The 12,381-nt window shown below is 50.1% G+C and overlaps 1 protein-coding gene and 1 long non-coding RNA gene across 18 annotated transcripts in view; one reads left to right on the top strand and one right to left on the bottom strand.

Annotated features, from left to right (window-relative positions):
• The window catches only part of LOC148390313 (uncharacterized), a 139,312-nt gene that overhangs the window by 84,621 nt on the left and 42,310 nt on the right, over nt 1-12,381 (top strand). The gene's annotated exons all lie outside the window — the stretch shown is intronic.
• Nucleotides 1-12,381, bottom strand: part of ptprt (protein tyrosine phosphatase receptor type T) — a 109,301-nt gene that overhangs the window by 64,118 nt on the left and 32,802 nt on the right. For all 17 annotated transcript variants that reach the window (XM_088390571.1, XM_088390555.1, XM_088390557.1 and 14 more), the window contains 6 exons: nt 9,641-9,934; nt 6,366-6,481; nt 6,112-6,292; nt 5,174-5,283; nt 1,549-1,750; nt 322-424 (listed from right to left, as the gene is read on the bottom strand). In XM_088390571.1, the coding sequence (XP_088246697.1) occupies nt 322-424; nt 1,549-1,750; nt 5,174-5,283; nt 6,112-6,292; nt 6,366-6,481; nt 9,641-9,934 (1,006 nt within the window). The remainder of the gene's footprint in view (nt 1-321; nt 425-1,548; nt 1,751-5,173; nt 5,284-6,111; nt 6,293-6,365; nt 6,482-9,640; nt 9,935-12,381) is intronic.

The raw sequence follows: 12,381 nt of genomic DNA, 5'->3' as shown, positions 1-12,381 counted from the left end.
AAGTGCGACCACTGAGCGTGCAGAGAGATGCCGCGGCCCTGTGGGCTATTTAGCAAATGGAATCCAATCATAAGAGGAGTGAATGGTATCACATGTTTGATACCAAGTCAATGGCATCACGTGATTTTCATCTCATGGTAACGGAGAGCATACTCTTTAAATGCATCCCGGAATGCAAACTTTTGCAACTGTTGTTTTACGACAGCCCCCGCCCGCCCTTCCCACAACAAACGCCCCTCCCACCCCAGCCGCTGCTCCAGCCCCAGCCGCCCCTCTCTGAGGCAAAATAAGTCAGAGCCCAGCAGCCCTGCCCTAAATTACCTGATGGGCGCGCCTCGCGACTTGGCGGGCTTCAGGAGGACGGTGATGGTGGACTCAGTCTCGTTGAGGGGCGCCTCAGAGTCGTACTCGGACATCGCAGGGGCTGCGGGAGAAGATGACAGAGACAGACGGGGGAGTCACACCTCGGCTAAAAAAGCGACGGATGACACCTTCTGTTCTTGCCGGGATGCCCCAAACATGCCAACATTTGCTGTGGCATTTAAGTCTTTAACACCCTAGCCCAAGATTTTGAATTGAAACCTCATTAGCTTCACGCTCCGGAGAGAGTTGACAAGATGGCTGACGCCGTGACATTTCAAGAGAGCCGTCGGCGTCCTAGCAGGGGAAAAAAGCCCCGTTGTCCTTTCTTCTTCGTCTTTTGTTACCTACACTCTCTTGGCAACAAGACAAGCCAGGAAGTGCGAGCGTGCGGTCGCCGAGTTTAGGCGGAGGGAAAACATTGTACATGCCGAGCAAAGGTCTTGCCCTGACGGCAGACACCACCTTTTTCAATTTGTGAAAAGGTGGAAACTTGCAACAAGTCAAAAAGCAAAAAAAGCCAAGTGGACCTTGGCCATCATGTCGGCCATTGCGTCAGCCATCGCGTCAGCCATCACATTGGCCATCACATCAGCCATCACATCGGCCACACCAGCAGGGCTTGGCTCATCTCAGCTCGTCTCGGCTTGTTTCGCCTCTTCTCGGCTCCTCTCGGTTTCTCCGTTTACCGCGTCGGTTTAATGGCGGTGACATTTGCGAGACAACTGACAATTGCCTGCTAAAAGTCAAGGTAAAAATTTAATCGAGAGAAACACGGCAGAAAAACAAGGGGATCAAAAGCACCGAACTCCATAACATCACGAGAGCCGGGAACTTAGTCCTCGCGGTCAAAAGTCGCACCATCAGTTGAGTCATCACAATTTCAAATTTGAGTGCGATTTGCCCGACAAGCTCCACCCACACACGAGAACAAAAAACTCCCATTCGTGGTCTAATTGTCCGCTTCAAGTTTGAAAGACAATTAGACATTTTGCACCTCAGACACATTTGGGGCCAAGCCTTGCAGGATTCTTGCCTCGTTTCTTGCCTTGCTGACACCCTTTCAAGGTTCCACTGAAATTTCAACTTTCACTCCCTGGAAACCCATCCAAAATGGTGGCAGCAGCGGCGGCCTGTTGCACTCACTCTTTTTTTGCTGGTCGGCCCCCCGTGGACCAAATCTCTTACCTGCTATCTTGGTGGTCACGTGGGTAGTGACAGGTGGGCCGGCCCCCTTGCCAGTGGACGCTTTGAGGCTGAAGAAGTAAGTGGTTCCCGGGTGGAGGGCTACAAACAGGTGACGCGTCTCATTGCTAGCCTTGATCACCTTCCCCCACTGGGCACTCAGGTCGGCGGTGGGGTCCAGAGAGCTCAGGCCTTTGTAGCTGATCTGCAAGGAGCAAGCCCAAGTCAGGCGTTGTGCAAATAGCAGCCTTGCACAACGTCACGCTCCAACTTTCTCTGCGTGAAGCAGCAGCCCAGCGCACGGGGGCAACTGGACGTCTTCCAAGCGCCTTCGCTTTGTTCCCCGTTGGCTTTAAGGCCTCTCCCTTCTCAAAATGCTGACCGGGGAATCATGTGCCTGGGTTGAAATGTCCCTGGGTGCATTGCCTCGCCAAGGTTTTGCGGGAATCTCGCTTGGCGTTACGCTCAGGAGGCGATTGGCGTGGCGGCCACGCGCTAACGCTTCCTGTCCTGCCTTCGGTGAGTTCATCAAGGGGAACGAATGAGGTATTGATGTTTATTAAAAGGTGCTCGAGGTCTTTTTAATAAGCTGCCAAAGTTTCCTATGATCTATGGGCTGCTGTTATTGAGCCTAACGACGACCACAAAGGCGGCATAGTGCGCTCGGAAGAAAAGAAGAAGCTATCGCTCAGTCGGCTGTGCATGCACGCAATAAACAATGTTTACGAGGCTGTGCTGTCCCGAGGGATATGTATACAGAGGCCGCGGCAGCAACCTGACTTTTTTTTTCATCTTTTATGATAGCTTGCGTTTGTTTTGATTAGGAAAACACAGCAAATCACACTGTGCACTTTATTCTTCCTAGAGTGCAATTGATCTTTTTTTTTTTCCCATTTATATAGATGCGCTGTTAGCAGAGGCACTCATCATAAGAAGCCAATAAAAGCATCTTTATAATATAAGGCAAGGGATGTTGGCTTGACTAAATCAGACCGGCCGGCCATTGATGAGCAACGAGAAGGCAAAGCGGGTGCCGCAGCCGCATTTGTGGCACTCGTTTTGCTGCAGGTGCCTTTCCGCTTCTCCACCAGGTGACTGTCTTCGTGCCGCCCTCTCTGGAACTGCCACTTTTTCTGCCGTGTAAGAATCCAACAAAGAAATAATGAGGTACGAGACACATGACTCCAGCCTTTGATCGACATGCTATTTGGCCACAACTTTGTGCGATTGGCCGCAATGATTTGAGAACGTCTGGGCTTGAGTCGTCGCGCTCGTATAATTGGATGGATGATTGCGTGTAGCCAAATGGAGGTGGATGCATCCGTGCGCCAGCAACACTCCCTTAATGGCACTTGAAAAGCACACGGCTCGGCTTGGCCTCGTTGACGCTCACTCGCTCTGTCTCACAGATGTGCACGGACGCGGACGTTCCCACGCCGGTGTGAAAAATTTCATCGGAGCCATAAAAGTGTCTTGCTCAAGGACACTTGGACATGATCTCCAAGGGACTGAAGGTATCAGACGGCCATTTTTTGCTTCGGCTGTTGGACAAAATTCGGTTGTCGAACCTCGCGAGATGAGCCGAGAGGACCCGCATGCCAACTGACTCCGTTCGTTATTCCGTTTTTGTTACTCTGAGGATTGCATCAACTCTAATTATGCCTCCAAAGGAAGCAAGTGGGAGCAGTAAAGCCATCCTAAAACACAGTGAGCGCCCGGCGCGCTGCCGTTTCACGATCGGACCAAAATAAGCTCCCTGCGCACTGATATCCACTTAAATTTTGGAAAGTCCATTAGGACTTTAAAAATATTTTCTAAATTTTAGCGACCGCTCTGTCACAATAATGCGACCAGCGCGGTGCAGTTGTGCGGTCGGCGATGCACTACGGTTCCGCGTTCGGCGGTGTGGTACAGTTGCGCGATCGGGCAAAATTAAGCTCCCTGCGCACTGATGTCCACTTAAATTTTGGAAAGTACATCAAGATTTTAAAAATATTTTCTAAATTTCAGCGACGGCTTTGTCACAATAATGTGACCAGCGCGGTGCAGTTGCGCAGTCGGCGACGTGCTACAGTTGCGCGTTCGGCGGTGCGCTGCATTTGTGCGATCGGACAAAAATGCGCAAATGAAAAAATGCTTAATAAAGGCGTTTTTATTTTGCTCGGAACGGATTAAATTTTTTTCCATTATTTGTAATAACTTTATTGGCCATGTTTGTGCATGCCAAACAAGGAATTTGACTCCGGTTGCCTCTGTACAACATTTAGGTGACTAACAACAATAGGTGACGAACAACATTTAAGTGGCAAGAATAGGATATTATTGCCCATTGTCTCTGAGACTTATATACAGTTATATCGGCCTGTGGAATAATTGGAACAGAAACTGACGACGAGTCTGATGTCAGCGCCGCATTTACTTGCGGAGTCAGCGGAGTCGTTTATAAGTGACACAGAGGACGAAGATTTTGATGGATTTAATGATTAGGAATGACACAGATGGTTCGATAAAATTATATTATGTTATAGTTATTTGATTAACTCTTAATATGTTATGTCAGGCACGTTCTCAGTTCCTCTTTCATGTGTTTATGTAACGTTAGCATACCGTACCGTTCAGCCTGTTGCCTATTAATGTCTGTTCTTGGTGTTGGATTTTGTCAAATAAATTTCCCCCAAAAATGCGACTTATACTCAGGTGCGACATATATATTTTACCCCTTTATTGTGCATTTTATGGCTGGTGCGACTTATACTCCGGTGCGACTTATACTCCGGAGAATACGGTATACACACACACACACGCACACACACATGCACACACACAAACGGGCCAAATGAGGTGGCGCGACAGACTAAAGGAGGTCAGCGGCTGCTTGTCAACCAATTTGGTACCACAACAAACTCCTTTTTGTCTTCAACTATTGCATTTTGCACTTTAGTGGTGAAATACACATGAAAGAGCCCGGCCCTTCGCTCCCCTGCTCTGGCCAGCCTCCGCCCGACACACTCGCTTTAATACCGTAATTAGCTGCAATTATCTCAACACATTGAAGAGAGGCGATTGATTTGCATTCACGTATCACTGCAAGCGTTTCTTCTCTCCACCGTACGGTGGTTAAAAAGAGAGTACGCTAGAGACAAGAGAGTCCTTTAGAGGTAGCAGATGATGCCTTTAATCCCACAATAGGTATAATTAGTGTCATTATCTCTAATGGGGAGCATTGTGCCAGGCCTGTGATATGTTAAGTAGATGAGAGAGCATGCGGACCCGCATGAAAGCAAAGTGAAGGGGGTCGTGTGCACGCTCTCACTCGCAGGAGGTGCTAGAAAAGAAAAATGGATAAGTTGCTCGCAGGAGGCACCTGAAAAGAAAAACGGACAAGTCGGGATGGGCCAGAAATGCAGCGCACAGGGCCCAGCACGTGGCAAAGCCGCACGCAGCTCGCCGTTCCGAACAACGATGCCACCTTGATCGTGTGGCACCTTGCTAGCAATACAATGAGAAGCCACAGATCGCTGGCAATTCTGAGAGAAAAAGCCAAAGCCCGGGCTTTGAATGCACATTTTTGGTCCTACCGTGTCTGAGTAGCTTGCGCAGAAAGTGTGCCTTTAGACTTGGGACTCGCCTCGTACTGGGTGATGACTCCGTTGGTCTCGTTAGGCGCTTTCCACTGGAGGAAGATCTTGTCCTCGTAGGGCGTGTCCTGGAGGGACTCCTTGGGCACTGAGCCTGGCACTGAGCACACGCACACATGCAAAGCCATCATGACACAGGTTGCAACGGCACGCCGGCACGGCCAATGGCGGCTCACGCTACGTTGCACCCTTTGCTCGCTATGACGCTACGTGGCAACCCCTGCCTTCTGGCCCGCCAATCCAGGGCCTGGTGCTTTTTAGCTTTTCTTTTCTTGTTTTTATTTGAATTAAGTCCTACTTTGGGGCCGATTGAAATGAATTTACTCGTGCTTGCACATGGAAAAAACGGCAAGTCCATGCAAATCAAAGCGCCGCTCGTTCACTCGCTCGCCAGCCAGGATCTTCCTCTGCTCTTCGTCCAACATTTTGCGTTTGATGCTGGCCTCAGCCTACTTTCGGAGTTGCCTCACAATGTCGTCAAAAGGCCGAGCTTTTTTTTGGGTGCCTTCAAACAATACGATGTGAACGCAGCAACGATTCTTTTCACCATGTTGATTTTCATTTGTATTTGTGAACGAGAATCCTCCGTGTGATGATAATTTACGATGACTGATGTGGAAATCGGCCCGATTGACTTTCCAATCTTTCTCATCACCTGCGGTTTCTTCCTTTTCAGTGTATATTATATATTATATTATATATTGTACATGTATATATACGTATCTATTTTGTAGATGATCACGAATCTAAAACTGCCTTGTATCAGCGATGACACGACCCCGTGATCAATCAAGATGCTTGTCTGAAGGTGGCCAAAAGTATTGGGTCACCGCCAGTAAGCAAAAACATATGTGGTCAAAAGTGCGAATGTTGCCGAAAATGTGGAAGAGAAATGAAGATGGCGCCACGGCATTTGCCGCCCTCTCACCGTCTTCCTCGGTGCGCTTGACGATCTCCTCGCTCTCCTTGCTGCCCTCCGCGTTGGCCAGGACCAGCCGCAGTCTGACGGTGATGGACGGCCGCAGGTCCCGCAGGGTGTAGCGAGAAGACGTCTGGATCAGCTCCTGGGACGCAAACTCCCGCTGGTTGAAGGTGTAGCGATAGTGCACCTGTGGGGGGCGACGGCCGTGCGCACATCAAGGGAGAGTCAACGGTGACGGGACGATACCGACGAGGCGCTACCGTGAGGTTGTAGCTGTGGCATCGTGTGACGGCGTAACCAAACGTTTCCCACTGGATGGTCAGGGATCGCGCGTGCACGTCCACCACGTTGACCTTCTGCGGACCTTGGACGGGATCTGAAAGACGTGGCCGCTACGTTACAAAATCGCAGCAAGGAACGGTGGAGGTGGCCGACGCGTAATCTGCATTGAGATTGCAAACAATCCTTTGCCAAAACGGGGACACGGAGTGCAGGCCTGCAAAAACTAAGCAAAATGTAGCCACGGAGAGCCATCGAGGGCAATTAACCATATGCTGCTTCGCCACGCCCAAAGATCCTGTCCATTACTCTGATCATAAGTGGCAGTTTGCTCTGCCCCCAGCGCGCACGCACACACACACACACACACACACACACACACACACACACACACACACACACACACACACACACACACACACACACACACACACACACACACACACACACAAACACGCACACACGCACGCACGCACGCACACACACACACACACACACACACACACACACACGCACACACGCACACACGCACACACACACACACACACGTTAGCTTCAACCAGTTTGCCGCCATGTTGCACTCATGAATGTACATAGGGGCAAATGAGTCAATGCGCATTTGTCATGCATAAGTGTCTTGACAGCTAATCAGCAATCAAGTCATTCCATTGCACACTGGGAAAAGGCACAGGCGCATTTCCATCATTCACAATGGTGTTACGTGCCCAAAACAGGCTGACGTTCAACCAGCGAAAAGTGAAATTAGGCCGCTCGAATCAAATCACATTTCAAGTCTTTGCAATGGACAGGCAGACAGCCAGACAGCCAGACAGCCAGATAGCCAGACAACCAGACAGCCAGACAGCCAGACAGAGAGACAAACAGACAGAGAGACAGACAGACATTCATTTTTTAAGATCCATAAAACGGGACACACTCATATTCATTACAATTTGAAACAAATTGATCTTATTATATTTTGTCCGATTGGGTTTCGGTTCAAATCCCCAAAATGCCCAACCCCCTCCAAGCCAAACCACAAACAAGAAGATGCTCCGTCGGCCACACTTGGGCAACATTGCAGCCTTTGTTTGAAGGTGGATTGAAGCGTCCAGGCTAGATTAGTCCAGGGAGAGACGGGATTAGGCGTGGATCAAAGCCATCTGATTGGAATATTTTGGAGGATGCGGCGAAGGGATTCAGAGAGGGGGGAGTGGAGGGGCTGTGCAAATTTGCCATGTTTGAGGGCGCCCTGCGAGGCCCTTCGCCAGATTTAAAGGAGGCATCCCAGCTCATAATCTCACCGCCGCATCCCCCTAATCTACTTTTACGACAGCACCAACGGCCCAAATTGCAGAAACTCTTGCAAGTAGGCTAGGCCCTTTAGCAAACGTGACCATCTCAGACGTTTGAAGAAGGCCTAGATTTGGCAACAAAGAAGAGCGCAACGCACCACACAGGTTACACAAAAAAACACTATGGACAAAAGAATAACGAGCCTGATTAGCCAGATTAGAAGCCAAATAGCCAGATTAGCCCCTGAAACCGGTTGGACAGGAGCTGATCTGCACGGATAATCTGAATGGTCGCCATCGACGCGCACAGCCAGATCACCTTTGGGGAAGGGGCGTGACAGACAATCATCGGACCGCGTAGTTCTATTGCCGCCCCGCCTTTGCTGTATCTAACATGTGCGTTCAACGAAGGAGGCAAGGCCTGCCAGCAACAGACGAGGCCTTTCTCGCTTTGTGTCTCTGCACAAACAAAAAAAAAAACACACAGCCAAAGTGTATGATTTTGTGTGTGTGTGTGTGCGTGTGTGTGTGTGTGTGTGTGTGTGTGTGTGCGTGTGTGTGTGTGCGTGTGTGTGTGTGTGTGTGTGCGCACGCAATTCAGTTGAGAACAAAATCATCTCAGATGGTGCTTGCTGGTGGGCTGACAACGTGAAATACATTTGAGAGTGCACAGGTTGGGCTTTAATTGGCGCACTTTCATAATTGGTCTATTGGGGCACCTTTGTTTCCCGGGCAACCCGGGCTCGTTTGGCTCAAGTTAGCTTCGGCAGGCAATGACCGGGTTGAGCAACGAGGCGCCAAAAAGAGCCACCCGCTTGCTTGCCCGCTTGCTTGCCCGCTTGCTTGCCCGCTTGCTTGCCCGCTTGCTTGCCCGCTTGCTTGCCACGTGCCCTTTTCTTAGGGAGAGCGCCAGCAAAACATCAATCAATGCAAGCAGGAGGAATCACGTCGACCCATGTAGCCTCCAGCAAGCGTGCGTGCGTGCGTGCGTGCGTGCGTGCGTGCGGCGAGCTTATTAAGAGGCCCGAGTGCCGCCTTCTTTGTCCAGCGTCTAACGAACACTGAGCGCCGCACGCGGAAGAGAAAGTGGGTGCGCGCACATACAGGGGAGAGAGACACAATAAGACACAATATGTGCCGCTTCTGGCGTGGCCACGACAAGAGGATGCTCGTACAACTTGCGTCTCTTTTCATTTTTATCTTTTTTTTTCAAATAGAACATGAGCCAGAATGGCTTTGCGTCAACAGACGTTCACACTTCTATTTTTGTAGCCTCCCGAGAAGACGGCAAGCAGCGAGAGCGGCAAGGATTGATGAGGGCGCGTTCGTAAAACGACATTTGGACTAGATGCATCGGTGCTCAGCCTTTCCTCAATGCATCGGCTTTTTACGGCTTCTTTGTTGGTGGAAAAACAAGAAAAGTCTCGGTTCCCTTTCCCCTTGCGGCAGTGGGACGTGTCCATTAGCCTAACAAGGCCCGTTGCAAGGTTTTGCCTCCCTGTGGGTCGACTGGGGGTCAGCGGGCCTACCGCTCTTCCTTTGTCAGCCAATTAGACTTTGGGTGCTCCGCGGCCTCGGCATCAATCGCCTCCCCGTGGCCCGGTGTCTCAAAGCCCGCCTTTTTTACCCGCAGAAGGCTCACTCACACGCTTTGGAGAAAATTCTTTTTCCCTGGCGATTTTTGAGTCTTCCTAGAATCAATTTGTAGCTTTCTTGTGAGAAAGTCCAAAATTGAGCGCATCATTATTCGACGAGGAACAGGTTGTATTTGTGATCTTGAACTGTTTTTGAGATACTAATGACCAGGTTTTGATCCCGGAGCAGCCAAAAGCAGCAATATTGCCAGACAGCGTTGAAGGCCTCCCATCAAATCAATTTATGTTTTGCATTTGTCTTTTTTCCCAAGGCCTGTCGGGTCGGAGCACGCGGCATGAAAGGGTTGGCAAAAGGCCGTGACGTACCTGCGCATTTGGTCCGGGTGACCAGCGGCGGGCCTGGGGGTCCCGTCCCGCCCTCGCCAGGCCGGGACAACAAGACCTTGATCTCGTACTCCACGTCAGGGTCCAGGTGCCACAGCTTGTAGGTGGGCGCGTCCACCACGTGCCTCTCGACCCAGTTTCCCAAGGTGGTGCGGTACTCCACCTCCTTCAGGATGATGGGCCCGTCCCCGATGATGCTGTTGGCATTGGGTTTAATCCACAGGTAGGTGGCGCCCACAGTCAGGAGCTCGGGCGGGGCGATGGGCGTGGGCGGCGCTGGCAAAAGGTAAAAAAGTCAAAGTCAAAGTCAGCTTTATTGTGAATTTCTCCACATGCCAAAGACACACAAAGAAACCGAAATTTCGTTCCCCCCTATCCCACGGTGACAAGACATGGCTCACAACAGACAAACAAGTAAACAAGTATAACAAAGCGTGCTGAATAAATAATGAATAAATAACACAACAAGTAAATAAATAAATAAGAGGAGCAAAAAAAAAAAGGCACTTGTTAGAGTCACTCGGCCCACAAAGAGAAGGCTCCGCCCTTCTACAGCTCATCGCCCTCGGAAGCAAGCTCGGCTCAGCGACAAAACGAGGTGTGCCAGAAAAGATGGGACGGGTAGCCTGGCCGGCGTCCCTCAAGCGCCCCCACGAGTCGTTCCCAAAGGCATTTGGTCCAAAAGCAACCCATCACGTCACATCACGTCGAAAAGCTTTTAGCTGGTTTACGACTTCAATTTCAAGCATGCGCATGCACACATGCGTGCGTTTCAATATTTATTGTCATATTTAGATTTGGATTGAGATTCATACTCTGACGGGCTTTATTAACGTCCAGGGAAGGGTGCACCGGCCCCAAGACTCGGCTCCCCTCAAGGCCACTTGGGAATATTTATGAACACAATTTATAGACGGAGTCCACAGGCCCGGCAAGCCAGCTGTCAATTACTCGCCCACGCGCACGTGTTAGTAAATAGTGTCCAGGCGAGTGACAAAAAGCTCAAAGAAAAAATGCTTGCTCCACAGATGCTGCTCATTTAATTTCTTTTGCTCTAGCCCGTCTGCCCCGGGCGGGCAAAAGCCGCAGCCGAGTTCGACCCAGACAGAGCCACTTGGACCGAGTGCTCGTCGTATGAGGGGGCATTTTTTTTCTGCGTACAAGAGGCATTTGCCTTGCTTTGACTGGGGGGGATGAGTTGAGAGGGGAGTGCCTTGAGTCACAAGCCTCGCCATGGGGAAAAAAAGAGAAGAGCATGCGCTTCCATGTCAAAGCCGCCGTGTCGTCTCACTCAGACGAGCTCCTCTGCAGGCGTGTTTGAGAAACAAGAAAAGTCAAGAAAGGTCAATGCCAATTTGAATCCCGAGGCCAAAGCCCAAGTCGGCCTTGAAAGCCCAACCTCGGGCCGCCTGGGCCTATGGATGAGTTGGCAGCTGGCTCGACAGGTCGCAACTTTTCACCCTCTGCTCCTCTTGCTCAGTCGTGCTGGCTCGGCGCTTCACACCTGCTCATGCATTACTTATATTGCTCCTCAGAAATTCCCTAACGTGTCCTCCATCTTGCACACGGGCGAGATGCGCACATGAAAGAAAAGGAAGGAAGGCTATGCGCGGAATATCAAGCACGCCGCAGACTTTAGCGCTTCCTGAGCTGGAAAGGAGGAGACGCTTGGGCATATGGATGTGGACGGATTGACGGCAAGCAAGCAAAAGCACTTAAAGAAACACTCTCTTGCCTCTTTTTCCTCACTTTTGCCCAGCTGGCAAAAGACGGCGTTGGGTGGCCCCATTTCTCAGCTGTTACCAACCATGGCAACGTGGGATTTGTCTCGGTGCGGACAGCCGTTCCGAGAAGTGCCTTCTCCTCGCGGGACGCTCACGATCCGGCTCGCAAACCAAGACACGTTTGCCCCCCTCGTGCTTACGCAGCTCCTGAGCCATTGTAAGCATTTAAACTTGTGCCTTTCACCTGTTTGGCATTTTCCAAGACATGGACGGCCACCACCTTGACCGCCTGTTTCCATTCTCCGCTTGTGGCTGCTCAAAGCGGCAGGAGGACTGCAGGCGGGCCGCCGAGCCCGAATCTGTCCACGTGTCTATTGATTAGTGTTGCTATTTATTTTGCGCATGATGCATGTGGGCAAAGCAACACCGACGCGCATCCACACCTTGGAGCTTCAATGGCTAAGTTGTGCACGAAAGCCCAAATTGCTCTTTGGCGGCTGGCCTCGTTGGTCACGAGTCCCGCTGCGCCAGAGTCTTGCAGGAAATGGGGTCAAAATACAAAAAGTCCTGCCTAGCTACAAAAACAGATATGCTCAAACCTCATTGAATAAAGTACATAAGCAGACAAGTATATTCACATGTTAAATAAATAAAAGAAACATTTTAAGCATATAATTATACCTACACATCAAATCAATAAAGAAGACATAACTAGACATTTTTCATAAATGGTGATGAGAAAGGTTTTATAACTTTATGATCTGATATATTTCTGAGCACTTTGAAATAACAAATGACTTTTGATATATTGCCTAAATAGCTTAATGACCCTTAAGGAACTGTGTAATGCATGCCTGATGTTTTTTCTCTGAATCATGGACACGACCAGAGTCGTCTTGACCGTTCAGTACTTGATTGTATCTTATGTTTTGACTAATGCTAGACGCCAGTTTTTGATTACTACTGAACGCTCTGCACAGAGGGAAATAGTTTGCCTAA

This window comes from Syngnathus floridae, chromosome 11 (genome assembly GCF_059516105.1).
Source record: "Syngnathus floridae isolate MCC-2025c chromosome 11, RoL_Sflo_1.0, whole genome shotgun sequence".
Lineage (NCBI taxonomy): Eukaryota > Metazoa > Chordata > Actinopteri > Syngnathiformes > Syngnathidae > Syngnathus > Syngnathus floridae.
Note: the sequence above shows the minus strand (reverse complement) of the source record. Positions and strands in the feature narration are given on the sequence as shown.